At 36.6% G+C, this 18,269-nt stretch overlaps 1 protein-coding gene across 2 annotated transcripts in view; it reads right to left on the bottom strand.

Annotated features, from left to right (window-relative positions):
- ADK (adenosine kinase) overlaps positions 1 to 18,269 on the bottom strand; it is a 275,192-nt gene that overhangs the window by 144,012 nt on the left and 112,911 nt on the right. For both annotated transcript variants that reach the window (XM_033066656.1, XM_033066657.1), the window contains exons 5-6: positions 6,721 to 6,893; positions 1,522 to 1,630 (exon numbers count right to left, since the gene is read on the bottom strand). In XM_033066656.1, coding sequence (XP_032922547.1) covers positions 1,522 to 1,630; positions 6,721 to 6,893 — 282 coding nt within the window. The remainder of the gene's footprint in view (positions 1 to 1,521; positions 1,631 to 6,720; positions 6,894 to 18,269) is intronic.

Below are 18,269 nucleotides of genomic sequence, written 5' to 3'. Positions count from 1 at the left end.
TATAGAAGTGGCATCTGAGAAAAACAGCTTTTAATATAAACAAAAATCAGTGTAGTGAATCACCTAGTCAAAACTTAAGTGATCAAACTGACTGAACACAGAAGAGTGACTTCAGAACTAAATAAGAGGAAGACTTTATCTTAAAAAATAAAAACCTGTTTAGCACTTTGTGTGATATTTTATAGTTTCCTGAAGCATCTCCACTAAGTTAAAATTTTCCAAATTGTACATTGGAAGCTTCATCGGGAATTATACACAAACAAGGGAAAATTAAAAAAAATACAACCCCAAATTGGGTGCAGTAAAACTTTTGGGAGTATTTGTCATTCTTCTTGATTTAAACTATACTCTTAGCCTTTCAAAATTTTTCAGCCAACAGCAGTAATTCCCAAGCATGGCATTTGGAAAATAAAGAGCTCAGAACATGAGAAAAAACAGCAATAAAAAATTAGTAAATAATACACCTACATATATTTTAACCACAGCACAAACATATGGTCATAACAGCGGGATTTTTTTCCCTTGTACACTGAGAAGGTTGTAAGTATTTTTTGACAGTTATAAAGGGGCAGTCTAGGCCATACACAAGAATCAATAACAACCATGTAAAGCCTACAGCAATGCACACTAACTGGCTGTAGGAGACATTAACACTACCTAAAAGAAGTAACTGTATTTTCAATGAACTTGTTCCTCCTGGATAATCAATTTTTTACACTTCTTGCCAGCTGTTAGCACATAGCTCAGGTAACAGAATGGAAACAGCTGTCATACAGAATCCAAATATTACATGCATGTTATGAGGTTTTAATCTGTCATAGATGTTTTATGTTTGTTAATTTTGATCAGTCATATCAACTTGAGAGCAAGATGAAAACAAGTTCACCACTGCTATTTAGGCAAGACATAATCTAAAATACATTTATCTGGCTTGATTCATTCTGAATGGTAAAAAAAGAATACTAATTGTAAATCTACTATAGCCCCATCCTCAAACAGCCCTTTATTCCACAAGCAAGATTTAATCATTAAAATCAGTTTGCCCCCCCACCCACATTTAAGAGATTTGTCAAAATCATTGTTTCTGAAATATTGAGTTATAAGGTGCCACAGTAATTACTACGGAATAAATAGCAATTAAGATTGTTCACACAAATAAGCTCAAACTGTTTTTAGTGAATAATTATGCTAATAGTGTTTTTCTACATAATTCGTGCATCCTTCACAACAATTTACTAGAAAATGTGAAATGTAAATTTGATGCATTACTACAAAAGCTCTGAAAATATGTTTAGTTCTTATGATTTTTCCCATCATTTTAAGTGAACATACAACTAAAACATACTTCTGTATTTGTACATCTAATTTTGAAAAAATCAGACTATGCTGAAATTTAAGCAGTCATTTTCTTCCCCTGTCTTCCTATAAACTCATTCAAAACCACATACAACAGACATACTCATTACTTAAACTTCAGGATACTGTAACACAAACTTTAACAATTTGAGAGACTGAACTTACTGCTATATAGTAAACTTTGGCCTTTTCCACCAACTTCCAGTTCTTCTCCAAATCAAGATGCTTCTCCTTCTTGTAGCAATTAGCAGCAGCAAGGTTAGCTACAAGAGACCTGAAAGCGATTACAGAACAAGGTATTAGACTTTCTGTAAACACCACTACTGCAAATTTCTCACAGTGAATATAATTTTGCAAAGATCCTAAAGAACATAAAAGTGATTAACAAAGAGCACCACAGGCCGCGTATAGTTTCTTTTACCATTCATAAAAAGTAAATACTATATTTATATAATAGATTAAATATAATTTAAATCTTATATTAAATAATGTATTCTAAATCCAGCTACATAGTTTAGGTAACATATCACTTTTATATTGTTCAGGTGCCTTCACTTGCTTTAAATCAACCTTAGTTTCAGTCTGTTATCAACTCCCCCCATATGATTTAGCACCTGCAGATTTTCATTAAAACTCCTCTTGTACCTAACATCTAAAGAAAAGTAGTTACTCTAGTTTATCTTCTGAAAACTATTTTCCCTCACTAGAAGCAAAAGGTTGATGGATATGTAAGTCTTGCCAATATAATTTTCCAATGAATAGTTATATTATTTTAAAAGGGGCTTGTCTGGGTTTTTTTTCCCTCCATTAGGTTCATATTTTCCTTTAGCAAATAAAAAAGGGTCAGCTTGCTACTTTTAGATGATGAACTGTTAAAAAAACTTTGGTTTAGCTGTGGATTACTGGAACACTACCAAAAACTCATTTGTACTTCCTTCTTTCCTAACAAGTTATAACACGAGCTGTGGGACACAACTTCCATTACCAAGAACAAAAATACTTGTATCACATTGCCTCTGTTACCTCTTGCCTCATGCAAGATTCATTATATTTTAAATCGTCTTCTTCACCCACTCCATTCAGCCTTTATGACACACAAAAAACTTACAGATGCACTCCTAAAGAGAGGTCATAAAAAGACCTCTACCTCTCCACTATGGCTACCATGACCAAATTCTTCTATGCAATTGCATTATGAAAATGCTTAATAACATGCAATGTTTAGAGAAGGGGCAGTGGGAAACAGACTATTTCCATGCTAGCATACAGAGCTTTAAACATAATTTATAGAATTTAATTAAGTCACTGGATGCCCTTTTAACATTAACATATCATTATTTTGTGATATCTAAGTGCATTAGCTAGATAATTAATGTGAAATTACAAATACAACATTTGGCTATTGAAAGCTTTGGCCTTCTCAAGGTGCATGCAATTGATGTTGTATGCATCATCTTCTTCCATACAAGTGGCTCCCACAATCCAGAGACAGCAGTGGGAGCAAACTGCTCATCTGCTTTCACCAAGGTGTGCTTCTGCCTCCAGGCTCATGTTCAGGTGTTAGGAGGTAAGAAAAGGAGACATTCTTTACTCAATAAAAAACAAACAGAAGACCAAAAGAAAAATTTTATGGCAAGCAGCTCTCCTAGTAAACTTCCTGAAGTACTCATCATCGACAATCCTTGTCAGTTAAATAGATCATGTATATAAAATGACAACAAAGTTAGACTAACTTTATCTGAATAGGTCAGAATTACAGTTCTGTGTTGTTTCATCCCATGAGCAGACTTGGGGCTTCTCTCTTTAATTCTAATATCTAAATGCAATGAAAACTTATGTACATTTGGAAAAGAAAAAAACAGAAAAAGTTATGAACAAATACACCAAGCCTCTACAGCATTACAAGTAACAGGGCAACAAGTTTCATTCTTCATGAGTATTATCATTTCAATGCCAAGAAATCCACTGGAGAACCAAGTGAATCCAAGAAAGACATGTGCATAACTGTGGTAATTCTCTGTAAATCAAACTTTAAAAGCAAATTAAATCTTTCAGTTTTGGCAAACCCTAAATATCCATCAAGGACATAGTTCGAAAAAAAAAAATCTTGTCTGTCTACGTATGTTGCTAAGTGAAAAGCAATTATGTTCCAGAAAACTGAGCAAAGACTTTCTGTATGTTTCCTTTCACTTACCACATGCCCCTGAAACTGTAAACCCAGCTCTGTGTGTCTACATCCAACTGTAGAGATGCTCTGCACATATGGGTAATAAAAGATTGCTACACTGACGACAAAGCATCAAACTTTTCCAAATTAAAACTGTAAGTCTGACAGCACTAAGTTAACATGTGGGGCACAGACTAGGTAATTTTTTTTTTCAATGAAATACAGTAATTGGAGACAGCCAGAGTGCTTCAATTGAAACAGCTTAATGGAGACACTGTGCATGTGGTTATTTCTAAGCAGAATGCACAAATCAAAGTCATAGACTATTACAAAGCATAGGTATTAGTTTAGAGTTTAATCATGTGTTAGGATTTTCTTGAAAAGCTCTGAGAAAACAAAGCATATTAGTATTGCTAAACTAGAGAATGCAGGGTGGTAATCACACATCAGCTCAGAACCCTTTCCTGCAAAAAGCTAGACAGAGTTAGCAGAAGCAAGAAACATATCAGGGCATCTGGAACATAAATATACACAGCTACTTCCTAGGAAAACCAGGAGTGCTACTAGCCAGCTCCTTCAAAAGAGACAAGAGAGCTGAAGAAGGAAGTTAGCACATATCTGAGCTGGGACAAGAGATTAATCAATACATAGTGCTACCAACTGGGGCAAAGTTGAAGTGATTCTTACCAATATGGAAAATGGTAAAAACCAAAGAACAATCAGAGGGTAATCAAAGACTGAGAACAAACTTGCTCTCACAGGATAGACAATTACACAATAAACCCCTTTGCAGCAACCATCAGCCATTTAATTCTTCTCCCAAGGAAGATGAACTCCCTGCCTCTCTCGAGCATTGATTGAGATGAAGCCACTGTCTAGTACTTAAGCAAATATTTGACATTAAGAAAAAAGAGTGGTTTATGCTAGCAAACCAAAAATACTGCTTATTAAGTCAAAGAAGTATTTGCAGACCTTCTTATGAACAAATTTACCTAAACTTTTAAATTCCATTGAGATGCATATGTTTTTCTTGAATTCATACTGTGTACCTATTGACAGTCTTGACTTCAGTTTCCCATCATGTTATCTAGAAAATGATGATTGCTACAGGATATATAGACAGACACTATGTGCCTGAAGAGAGAGAGAGAATCACAGAGAAAAAACATCTTTATTGCTTTTCTTCTCTTTGAAAAACTGAATATGGATCTTGGAGACGAAGAGGGACGTATGTAGACATAATTAGTGTCAAAACTCCAGATGAAGATGAATGAACTCCCTTCCTCCATGGAATATGTACATTCATTCATGAGAGTAAGACATTATGTGCAACATTAAATTGGGAGGGACAGGTTGATAAGCTGGAGGACAGGGCTGTCTGTCATTCAGTGCATCTTCAACAGCCTGAAGAATTGGGCTGGCAGAAAACTCGAAGGTAAATACAAAGCCATGCAATTATACACAACATTATAGGCTGAATGTTGACAGGATACCACGCAGTTTTCCCAAGAAAGACTGGAGATGCTGGTGAAGCAGGCTTGGAACATGAGTCAGCAGTGTCCAACACACAGCAGGTAAATCACATTCAGGGGGATACGAGCAAACATACAGCCAGGAGGACAAAGGAAGTTACGTATCCAGAATGGAGGAAAATCTCTTCTCCACACCTCATCTGGAGTTCTGTGTCCAGCTTTGAGTTTTCCATTACAACACACTGACAGAGCAGTGATTCCAGCAAAGGGCCATCAATATTATTAGCATGCTGGAACACTTAAATGCAGAAAAGCTTTGGGTGAACCTTATGAGCAGGTACCTAAGAGGAGAGTTTCCTGCTTCCTTCAAATATCTAATGGTAGTTGACAGAGAAGATGGAGTCAGACTGTTCTTGAACACAAGAAAGAACAGGCACAAGCCAGCAGAAGGCATACTTCAACTGGGTACCATCAAAATAACTTCTCCCATAAGAAGCAATCAAAAGTTTGAAGTTTGCCCAGAGAGCTTTTGCAGTCTTTACCCTTTGTGATATTCAAAACCCAGCTGGACACGGCCATGAAAACCCAGATCTACCTTTGAAGCTGGTCCTGCCTTCTGCAGGGGTTTGTCTCAGATGTCTGCTCTAATTAAAATGGTTCTAGCGTTCTACATGCTACATGGAAAACACTTTCTTCTCGGATTCTCATTTCAATTCATGTTGCAGTCTTTTCTAATTCTAGCCAAAACATTCACAACCTTCTCTGGAAGTATGGTGTGGACTTTAATTATTATAGGACTGCTATCTCACCTTAATAAATTGTACTAACTCCTGATACTGCTTTGAAAGAAAAAGAGCAGGTCCTCAGGATCAATGGCATTGAAAGCCACAGAGGGAAACCAAAAAGGATAATGACAGATACTTTCGTCTTATTTTGAGCCAAAAAGAAAATATTCTTCAGGGTAACTGACACCATTTTCATTACTGATTCAGTATGTAGTATCAACAAATGTAAATGCGGTCAGAAATCAGAGAGGGTTGATGTGTGCTGCTATCTTCTCAAAATTAAGGTTAACCTGATTGGCCGGCTTTGAAGCCTCTAAAAAATTTTGAGAAGGTAATCAGCAAAGAAGTAGAACACAAGTTCAAGAGTTCTGAGTAAAGGGCAAAAGACGAAAGCAAAGGGCCATGGTCACGAAAAACAAATTTAAAAAGTAGCAAAAGATAAGAATTTCTCAACAAAAAAAAAAAAAAGGCAAAAAAAAGCTTTTTTCTGTATATAATGAAATTAACCCTTCCAATCTGTCTATATGCTGACAGCTATTCTTGCTAAACGCAGTATCACCTGAAGTATATTCCACACTTGCCAATCAACTATAAGCCTTATGCACCAATGCACACAGGCTGCATAAACATACTTGTTAACCAGCTGTTGTCTCCCATTTATTTTCTCTTCCCAGAGCAAGTGGAAGCTATCAAGTTCAGAAAGCAGTAGTATATTAACATTTCCCACTTTCTGGCCATAATACAACTGCTATTCTCTAACAGTATATTAATACTGCCCAGCCTTAAACTATGGCCCAGGCAAGCCTGTGTTGTCTCAAACCTGTGCTAAAGCTTTATCATTCAAATCACAATTTTTCAAGTCGGGATACTCCAAGCAAATTAGCCTACATTCACTATGCCAACTGCATTTGTATCTTCAGAAAATATCAAAGCTCCTGACCTGTTATCACTAGTGATGCAGGCAGCACAGGTTCCTGTTGGCTCTTCACTCTGCTCATAATAGTGGGCATCCACATGAGCTTCCTCAGCCTTCTTCTTCAAGATCTCTCCAAATTTATCTTTGCCGATGCACCCGAAGAAAGTTGCAGCTTTGTGAGGTTTCTGAATCATCCACTGCAGATTGGCAGGAGAAGAAAAAAAAAAAAAAACAAAACACCACAAAACAAAAACAAAGTTAAAATATCTGGTATATTATTTTTGCCATCTTTTCTCTCCACTCACCATATTTAACTCTGTGCCTACATTTTGACTTATAGAACACTTGTATGCCTGAAGTAAAAAACATCTTGTACAACAAAGGAGGGAAGAGCAGCAAAGAAAACAACATTTACCCTTAATGATCCCACTGAGCCTGTAACACCTAAATAAAGGTTTTACACCTATACAACCTAAACACATCTAGCTCATTATAAATAAAGTAGATTAATATGTCTTTACAAGGTATACAAAAAGAAGTTCCCTTGCTCAAAGAAGTTGCCTCTATACTTATATTTAATCAAGCAACATATGGTATCTTCAAAGAAAACTTGTAGAAAATACAAAACAAAAAGGAAAAAATAGCCCACAAACTCCCCCAACAAACAAAATAAACAAATAAAAAGAGATAGCACATAAGAAAAACAAGAGAAAAACATTTGAGAAACATAAGCAACATTATGCAACATTCATAATATATATAAAAACTAAGTGGTACTGAAAATAACCATTAGTGTCTACCATTTAATTGCATGCAAAAAGGAAATGCTCCCTCTTTACATTGTTAAACCACATATGAAAGTATCTTATCTTTCTTTACTAAGAGCCCTTGTGCCACTGGAATTGTGAAACAAGAGAGTAGATGCACTATGTTGCTACGGTGCCAGATTATTTCATAAAGCTTCCCTTTTATTAATAAAAAATGTATCATTCAGCTGTAAATGTAACTCCATTTTGTGCTAAGTTTAAAAAAAGCATTTATCAGCAATGTGAAATCAAGAGTGAATCAAAAAAACAAATGTGAAGAAACAATCATAGGCCCTACTCTGCTGGTGGTGAGTCAGCCAACTGAAGTCATTACAATTCACTCTAATTACAGTCAGAAAGCTTATCCACTCAATCTATAGTATGAATTAAAGGCTAGAGCAATTTTCTGCTATACTAAAACCCTACTTATAATTGTTTCCTAATCAAGATTTAAATAAATGATAATGTCTCCATTACAAAGCAGCATTAGTGGTAGCTGTGGGTTGTAGAAAGGTCAACTAACTAAGTTGCAAAGACATACTTAGTCACATCTCATCAAGAGAGGAAAAAAAAATAAACCTTTAGTCATGTAAAGTCTTTATTATTAAGACAATGGTGGACGAAAGTTGCAAGGTCTCTTTCTTACAGCAATTTTGAATAAAGTTTAAGGAGCAAAAAGATTTTATCATCAGATGGTGGCAGTTAAATCTCTCATTCATGAAATGCATACGCTCTGCTTATCCATTCCACACCACTCTAATATAAATTAAGAAAACCCCTAATAAGAGAAGTAATACATTTCATAAAAGGATCTCAATGATATCCTTGTAGTTGACACACCTTTGCACATACATAATACACATTTTCACAGTGTTCATTTAGGATGTCTCAGGAACAATAATCCTTTCTATTTGGAGGTATGATTAAGTGAAACAGATTATTTAAAAAGATGAAAACTGCTGTGACCAACTGTAAGCAAATATGGAACAAATTTCCATGTAGGTAAGAACAGAAGTACCTGAAGCATTGTACCCCATGCTTCACTGTCACAAATAACAAGAATTAATAGAGATCACTATGAACAAGATTTATCAAAGAATCAAAAAACATAAGACTTCAAATCGCATCTTAGGCTTACAACATTTTATCAAATTATGTTACTTAATATATAAGTCTGGCAACATTTATAGCAGTAGTAACTAATATTTCACATAGAATTCCCATTCAAGTATCACAAGTTTTGGCTATTTGGCACCAGCTCAGTTCACATTCAGATGTGATACATGCCATATATAAGCTGCCACAATTGAGATTTTAAATTTAAGTCAAGTTATATTTGAGAATCAAAAGTCATGATCCAGACTTTCCTGAGCTGAATCTCTGTATGTGGTGCAGATAATTTCTTCCATCGGCAGTTCTATTCATATTCACAATTATTTTTAAAAAATTAAAATATTATATAGTGAGAGGATATTCCCACTGTATAGGTATTGTTTTCATTTGAGTATATGAGTTAAGCAACACTGAGGAAGATGGGAAAGCAGTTCAGCAGTGTTTCTGACCCTCTCATCACACATCTCCAGTCACCAACACTCCTTTGAATGATCTGCTGTTATTCCTACAATAATGGCAGTGAGGTGTTGCAGAGCTCCTCCAAGCTGATACTCCTCTCCTCAGCTAAAAGGCTACATATCAGTAAGGGCAAAAGCAGGCCTCACATTACAAACTTGATGAAACTGAAGGACAGCAGTATCTCTGTGGTACACCACTGAAGTTGCACCTCATGGAATGAGCTGCAGCAGGCGTCTTTTGCATACAAGCGAAAAAACAAGAGAGGCTCTTCAAGGCAGACACTTGAGGACTTCTTTTTAATTTCACCCAGGCCTGGATTTTAAGTTTGAATAACCTGATATGCAAAAACAGGCTTCTCTGGGCTAGTTCACACGCTGTTGTTATTAGTGACTCGGGTTAAAACACTCTAAATGGGAATGGGAGTCAGTCATGACGAGATGTTTATCATTGTGAAGCAGCCATGCAGCATTACAGCCAGTATCATATGCAGGCGAATAACAAACTGCACATATTAATGCCAGGTATATGGTTCTAGAAACTGAAAATTAGTTTTATAGATTTATGTGAAATACAAGATTTAATTGAATGAAAAAGACTCTAGATAGAAACAGAAAATGACCGAGCTCAGCAGGAATCAGCATAATGAGTTAATTATCCAAGGTTTGGCTAGGCAGAGAGGCAGCTACTAACAAACTGTATTGACAGTCTGGTCAGGAAAGGTTGGCACCTGGCCACACCATGAATCCTCACCAGCACCCAAGGGAATTTGAGGCTGCTAATGGACCAAAGACAGAAGTGTCAAAACTAGGAACTTATCAGGAAAGAACAAGACAGCCTCAGGAGTGGGATACCACAGAGGAAACTCAAGGAGTGGTTTATGAAATCTAATGTGTTTCTCTGCTCTAAAGTTTTCTTCTGTCAACACAGTTTGGACATCAGGTACACACAAGGACAGGCCCTGACCTTTTCCGTTAACATAAACATCTGTGACAGAGAAAGGAGCACAGGAAATAGAACACCTTTCAGACTTTCTCTTGAGTTAAACAGATTGTATTTTTGTTGTATGCACTCTGATAAATGCAAAGAAAACTTTCATTTTTTTTTAATATTTATTCCTTGCCTTTAGCATAAATCTGTCTTAAAATTCAGCTGATTTCAAAATAAGCATAATCTAATATGAGGTTACCATATCCCTACAGACACATTATTTCTTACTATCAAATACTGAGGCCAGCACTTGCAAAAGAAGTCAGCACCCTGGCTGCTCCAAGACACACCAGAGGGTGACAAAATACTTCTCTCCTTATTTTCATGGGGCTAACGTGAACTCCCTTGGGTTCACAGTAGTAGGACTTATCTGTTCATGTGGGTTTTGATGCTCAGAGTTGAAGAGGATGAACTCTCTGGCAAGCTTTAGCTATCAGAGAAGTTGTAAGAACCTTTGTCTTCCAGGGAGTGGGTGGTAATTGCAGAGAACAGTACCATCTTTTCTTGCAAGATGTTGAGATGCCAAGAAAAATTGGTAACAAGAAAAGCTTCTGAAGAGTTGTGACTTTGTGAGACTGCCTGGAGTGAACTATGGTCCTACTCTTTCACATCCTCAGACTTGAAGATGTGGTACACCTATTTCCCACTTTTGTCTGAATTGAAAACGGCTTTTGGAAACAACCTTTCTCCTGAATTACAGAAGCACTCCTAGAAGCACTTCTAACACTAGAAGTGACTTGACTTTGACTGGATACTCAGTGCTGTCTTTTGAGAACCAACACCCCCACAACAATCCGTCCCTCCCCCCAAAAAAAAAGAAAAGGCTCCTTCATATTATGTGAAAGAAAAATCAGTGGTCTTACACAATTTGAGGAAGAGGAAGTTCTTAAATTTCAATTTTCCAGGCTTACACTATTTTTCTTGAGAATGCCATGCTTGTGCCACAGGAGCAGAGTCCAGTATCCCTTATCACAACACTCTATCTGCATTTAAAGCTTTTCTTTGCTGTTCCTGCAAAGTTCACTGTAGAGGAGGACCCTACTAATTTACCTCACCATCTTCAGTTGCAAAAACACTTTCCCTGCAAAAGGAGAGTTTTCTTCTGCTGGGTCTCGGTACACATTACCGTAAGACTTAAAAAAGAAACATCCTACAGATGAATCTTATAGACAGAAGGGTATAAAGCTGCTATAACAAAGATCCTTCAAAAATTATTTCATTTAACTCTAACTCTCTGCTTTGCTGTAAGTGCCACCATTAACTGGACAACACTGATAACTGGAACAAGGAGGCTGATGAAGACACTCACAACCACATTGTTCTCTGTCTGAGCTCCTGAATTAATTTTTTAAGTGGCAGCTAGTAGTGCATTTCCACATCTGTCAGTCATCTTAAACAAGCAACGCCAAAGCATCTAAAGCATTGCTTAGACTGACGTACCTTCTGCACATAGGAGTTTTCAGCTGTGGACTTGAATCCTAAATCCCTAGGAACTGACAACACAACAGGAAGCATTATGCCCCTTCACAGTGAAGGATCTTCAAAACTCATTAACACTGAATACAGACATCTGAAGTGCATCTGAAGTAGGTTATTTGAAGCTGGACTCTTCTCTGCATGACCTGTCAAATCTGATCTTATTTTAAATTGCAGTTCACAGAGGAGAGGACTCCAAGGACCTAAAATTAGCTAAGTTTAACATGCCTGCTGAAATTTAAACTAAACAATGTGAGCAACTACTCATAAAGTGTTCTTTTTAGTAAATCAAAGTAGGAATGGAGTATCTTTTATTTTCTGTTCTAAATTTTTTCGTGAGTTCATATACTTTCCAAAAGATGTTATCTGCCTGTTATGCCCTTCATCAAATGTGTCCCTGGTAGTCTAACCACCTATATATATATATAGTCCTTTAAATCCCAATCCATTAAAACCCCTTTGAATTACTTTTAGGAATATTTTAGATGCTAAAGGAAATTAAATAACTCATCTTAGAAGGCCATATAAAATGAGAAAACATGGATCAAAAATCAAATCATGTATCTTAAAAATTCAAAAGCCCGATAATATGCAAAGCAATCCCCAAAAAGGACAGTTCCAAGTGAGTGCACTTATTTCTTGTGTATGATATGATACACCTAGGGCTCAAAAGGAATGCAATAGCCTGCTACCATTACAAATACTATGTCATTAAAAATCCCTACCGTGGTGGGGTAACACCCAGAAACTCTCTCAATTCTCCCTCTTGGAGGAATAAAAGGGAGAATGAGAAGCACCAACACTAAGAAAAAAAAGGCAAGGCTCAAGAAGAGATGATGCAAAGACATTGATTCATTATCTTCCAGCAGCAGATTGATGCCCAGGCACTGTCTAAACCCATGGCTACCTGGAAAAACATCCTCTCCCTTCCAGTTTTATTGCTGGCCTGGATTATCTCCTTGGTCAGCTGTCCTGACTGTGTCCCTTCAAAACCTGTTTCCCTCTACACAGTCTACTTGCTGGGGGCAGTAGAGTGAAAAAAAATAGAGAAGGACTGGATGCTGTGCAAGCATTGTTCAGCAATAGCTAAAACATTGGTGTGTTAAATAACACTGTTCTGGTGACAAACCTAAAGCACAGAACCACATGGGCAGCTATGAAAAATTAACTTCATCCCAAGCAGACCCAGTATACCTATCTCCATAATCGCTGTTAGGAGACCACAACAGCAAGAGCCTGGAAAGCAGATGAGTTACTACAGTTTGCTCCAATACCTTTGCAATATTCTTCCTTTCTCTTATTTTCACTGATGGATTTTTAAACACTGCAACAGATATTAACACATAATGGCCATATAAGAAAAAAAAAAAAAGCTTATCTTTATAAAAGCAGGTCTGTGTATAGGAGTCCCATGTCCTGTAATTCTTCCATTAGCTGAAGTTGCCAAATCTTGCATGAGGAAGTGATATTGTTAAAATGCATGACAATATCCTCAGGCAACTCACAGTCAAATGAGATAAAAGTGATATTTTTTTTAAAGCAAAAGACTATTTAAAGCCTTGCACTGTGTCTAAATCTTTTTAGCATTTGGTTCACCATGTGCGATACAAATCCCTGCACAGGAACTTCCATTAGTTTTAACATGGTGCCACAAATGCCTTTTGCTACAGTTTTTCAAATTAAGATACCTATCAAAATATTAATCATCCAGGAGCAGTACTTCTACATTTAAAAACAAATTCAACAAATTGCCTCTTATAAAAAAAAAAAACTATAATCCAAATAACTATTTTCAGTCCTGCTATTCTTCTGTATTCCATTTCCTATTTATCATTGCTCTTCATCTGCTTGTTCACTGTTTTATTTTTAGTCTAGCTTGTAAGCTTCTGGTTGTACAAGGAAATACAAGCATACTTTCTGTAATTAAACATGCAGTAGTCATATTCCAAAGTTTCAATGTGAGCAAAAGCAAGTGCTCTTTTTTACTGCACCCTTTAAGTAACACTTAATTCCAATACATCTTACTCCATCACACTCCTATGCTGTATTTATAATGTTACAGTTCTGCCTCAAATACCTAAAGTGCTGCAGCCTCTCTTCTGAAGGTCAGTTTATGTTATCTGAGGCCAAAGGCAGAATGTTTCCTGCAAGGCCTTACAAGGCACACAACTGAGACACAGCTGGCCTTGTGTCCTTTTCCCATTTGAGGGGCAGAACCTGAGACATCAATGACTTCCCCAATGTCTGATCTGATGTGTCAATTCCTGTCCTCAAACTTGCAGTCTCCCCTTCCCAAAACCAGGTAAAAGATGACTTACAGAACAGGGCTGGTCACACCAGTTCTTCATCACTGTCACAGATGAAGGCTACCACAATAGAAAGAATTCCAGATTTACTGGAACTCTTCTGCAGCTATTTCAGTGTATACAGCATTTAGTTAAAAATATCAATATTGTAAAGTTGTGCATGAAGTCAGAATTAAGAGTATCTTTCTCAATAAAAGAAATAAAAGATACCAACATCCTCCTTGAAGACTGGGTGTGAAATAAAAGTGGCAAACAAAGTACAACATAAAGTCTTGCTCCTCTCTGGTCAGAAGCACTGGTGTTCATATGTGAATAGAAGGATATAAAAAACATGAAAATAGAACATCTTACTCAGGCATAGTAAGACAGACTCACCGGGGCAACTGTAAGGTACCGTTAACAACACCTCAGCCTACTCTATTTGTAAAGAATTAGGACTTCAAATAGATATAAAAAACTCATAAGGAAATTCAAAACACCTTAAAATTCTCCAGTGTAAAACACTGTATATGTATTTAGGTAGTACTCTATAAGTGAAGCTGATGTTGCAAATTGACATTTTTAGGATATTTTGTGTATGATTTTGAAGAGTAACACAAAACTCCCTTTTCAAAATCCATGCATATGTCAGCCACACTTCCCTGATAAATGATGTGCAGTCTCAATGAATACACCCACACTCAGAAAAGGACAACAAAAAATCCACAAGTGAAGAGACTTCTTTCATTGTCTGGCAGCATAGAATTCACATAGCACAAACTGTAAACAGCTGCCTATCAGCTTCTATCAGCAACAGTATCAAAAACAGATGGCAAAGGTCAAGTCAAAGTTTATTGACAATGATGAACTTGGACAACCTCTATTAAATTACTTCTTCCTTTAAGGTGTATGTGATCAAAGCAGCAGAGAGATTTTCACTCAGTCACATAACAAGCTATTTGTTGAGATTGAAACATCTGGTCAATATCTTCTAACACTGCAATTTCATGCACAGTTAGCAATAGGGTACATTTCTTTTCTTCTTCTTACAGGGTCCATAAGGGTGGCACATATGGCTGATCATTTCATTCAAAAAGGATTCAATTCCAGGCATTACATACAATTGTCTCTATGCTTTATAGTATTTTTAGTCTACCTACCATCGTTTTCCATCATCACTGCTGTCTGCTCTACTCTTTGCTGTAAAAGCCCACAAATATGACAGAGCACTTAAAGCTTAACAGCTTTTGACTACTGGAGTTAGAAAGCAGTTAAGGCAAGGGAGTTTTTAAAGTGGCAGGTCTTCATCTATCTGTTGTCAAGAATTCCCACTGCATTAAACTATTTACCAAAGCTCTCGTAACACAGATTATAATTTTTGTTGCAATAGCAAACCTTTCATTTTTAAGGCATCCCAGAGCAATTTGAAATCACCCTTTTTACTAATTTATAAATTATTATACATTTTACAAACACAACATACATCTTATTTCAAGTAAATGTATGCTAATTATAAACATCTGATGAAACATAAATCCTGTTTCTCAATCTGAAATAGGAAAAAGACACAAAATGCTATCTACCCCAAACACTAAAAAATGCTTGCCTTTAAAATTATGCATCCATGTTGCCACAGCAACAAGTACTGGATAATGTAAAATGTTCTTCACCCTTCCATTTCGAAATCTTTTTGGTCAAAAAACGAAGGAGGGCTAGTTGCAAGCCTGCCTACACAAAGTACATTTCAAAGAATTTGTAACTACTACTAAACAACCTTTATTTTTATTCAGTTAATGTTTGGTTTCTACACCTTGTTCCCACAGTGACTCACTCCAAGTAGTAACTGAACCTTAGAAGTTTACCTAGCAGTTATAGGAAGACACCTTTATAAAGTTAAATGTTTACTCTTTATAATGATGCATCATGCACAGATGTTGCACCAAAGGTACGGCATGGGCCGGGAAAGAAGGTAAATAATCTCCATGAGGGAAAAATGTACAAAATGCTTGAACAGAGATATCCCTCAGAGATGTCACTGAAGATGTCTCAGGAGTGTGTTGACTTTGGCACGATGGCATGTCTTCAGGAGATCTATTCTGAAGAAATGGGATATGTAACCTAGATCTAGCAGCAACAACAAAAATCAGGACAGTCCACTAGAAATGGATGGGTTTCATGTAAACATCAAGATATGGCTTATAGGTAATGAGCATCTTTTCAGGTTGCAAATATGAACCTATATATGAGCCTGTCACTCCATGCCACAAAGAGACAATCCAGTCAGGAAAGCAGCTAATCACATCCCTTAGCACTCAGCATTGGTGTAGAAATTAAGTAATTAGCCAGATTCTAACTGGGTTTTTTAATAAAAGTTCAAAACAGGAAAGGTTTCAGGAACTCCAAACAAATTCAGAAGTGATGGGATTAGCTCTACTGAATTGCAATATTTTCTCAAAGAAACAGAAAACCATCACACCCAGTAGCAAAGAGTGTAAATTCAGCCTTCAACTTTATTGTGTCTATTCAGTAAGGCTTATAGCATTGTGGTGGAGCATTCCATCTAAGTTGATATGGAGCTTTTTTCTTCCAGAGTTAATAAACAAGCTTCTCCAAAAGAGAGGAAGAGAAAAGGCGTTTTAAAAAAAGATTAAAATATGGTGTCTTCCCTGTTACTTCAAGGCTTTCTCTTACGGCACTAGAAGCTCTCTGAATGACTGAGACATTGGAAAGGTGTTGAGTCAATCCTTTTAGGAATTTGTATTTCAGGATTGGGCTCTCCTAATTGTTGTACCATATACTTCATCCACAGTTCCACATGGAAATGCTCCCCCTCCATGATTCAATATTCTTAAGGAATGATCCCTCTTCTAAGAAAGAAAAATTTCTGCCTCAGGACAGGTAAATCCCAGAAAATTCCCCAAGTGTGACCTCCAACCACATTCAGTTGGAAATGCTCTGTGTCCACCAAATCTGTGCCTGCAACAGACCAAGCTGAGATTCAAGAGGAGTGCTGGGTCCACAGTGTGCATATGAACAATGCTTTGGAGGAGAACCCATACGTGCCCTCACAAAATAATAAAACTGCCATAGTATTCCCAATAGGAAGTACTCTCTCATAATTAGAATGTTTTGTTATGGAAGCAAATCCATTAAGTTCATTGCTATGTGTACAAATATAGGTGCCTTTAACAGTTCAGAAAAAGAACAGGAAACTTTGGATAAAGAATTCACTTTCACATTTCTAATTACCTTTAAGCTTTTTTATTCTGGTATCAGCTACATACAAAATCAAGACAGGAGATAAGCTACACAACTCCTTTCTTATTGTTTCTTGCTACACTAACATGGGGAAGTCTGCATAAATTGCTCCAGGAGAAAAGGCATGGAAATTTTGTAGCCCAGTGCTAAAAACTTCTTCAAGCACTTGTGTGAGGTGCTTCTGCCAGTCACTTAGGGGAGAGATGCTGTGTGGCTCCTCTGCTGTAGTTCATGTCAGCCACTCACATAAACAGATGGGGCTTTATTCTAGCCACCAACAACTGAACAGCGAATAACTTATTTTTACTATATCTTAAGCATATAAATACTGTATTTTGTCAGTTCCAATCACAAGAATCTCCTTTTGTAAGTTTTGTCCATAATGTCTTCAGATTTGCTGCAGTGGTAGAAGCAATACCTTTACCAAATTGATTTAAGAGGGTTTCTATTTGCTACAAACAAAGACATCCCATTCTGATTCCCAAGATATATTTTAAAAAATAGCAAAATAGAATTACTTATTAAAGCTTTTCATTTCTTTTAAACCAATGTATTTCTTGCCTCATGGTAATTTTTATATTTTATTGTAACAAATCTATTTAAAAAAAAAAATATTTTAACTAAATGTATCACAGAAGTCACATATAATTATTTGCAGTTGAAAGCAGCACTTGACACTACCTGTATTTCTTTGCACATAACTCAAACACTCCAGTAAGTCGAAATAATTTTCGCAGAACAGATAATTTAGTTGCCAACTCCTGTGTACTTCTGAAAAAGAACTGCAAATTGCTCTTAAATTTGTTTTTTTCCTGAATTCAATCACAGCTAAGGCACTTGACACTTGACTCCCACGAGCAGCTCTGCCTCAGCACTGAACTCCAAGATCTAATCTGGCAGGAGTGGAAGGCAGAGGAAAGCTCACAATTACTAGAATTCTGGTTTGATTTTAAAAAGAGTTAACTTTTTGGCAATTTGCTTAAAAAAAGAAATCAACAAAAGCCACAGCATTGTACCTGATGAACTTCATCTTATCTTTTGTACAACACGATATATTCACATCTAAAATCAAAATCCACAAGAAAGAGGAAATACATACACCAAACACTGAGAAGATGCTTTGCTGGCAACTGCACATTCCTGATCTGGTTAATATTCTTTGTGTCAGGTGCATTTTGAAGTTAACAAC

This window comes from Catharus ustulatus, chromosome 8, assembly GCF_009819885.2.
Source record: "Catharus ustulatus isolate bCatUst1 chromosome 8, bCatUst1.pri.v2, whole genome shotgun sequence".
In the NCBI taxonomy this organism is placed as follows: domain Eukaryota; kingdom Metazoa; phylum Chordata; class Aves; order Passeriformes; family Turdidae; genus Catharus; species Catharus ustulatus.
Note: the sequence above shows the minus strand (reverse complement) of the source record. Positions and strands in the feature narration are given on the sequence as shown.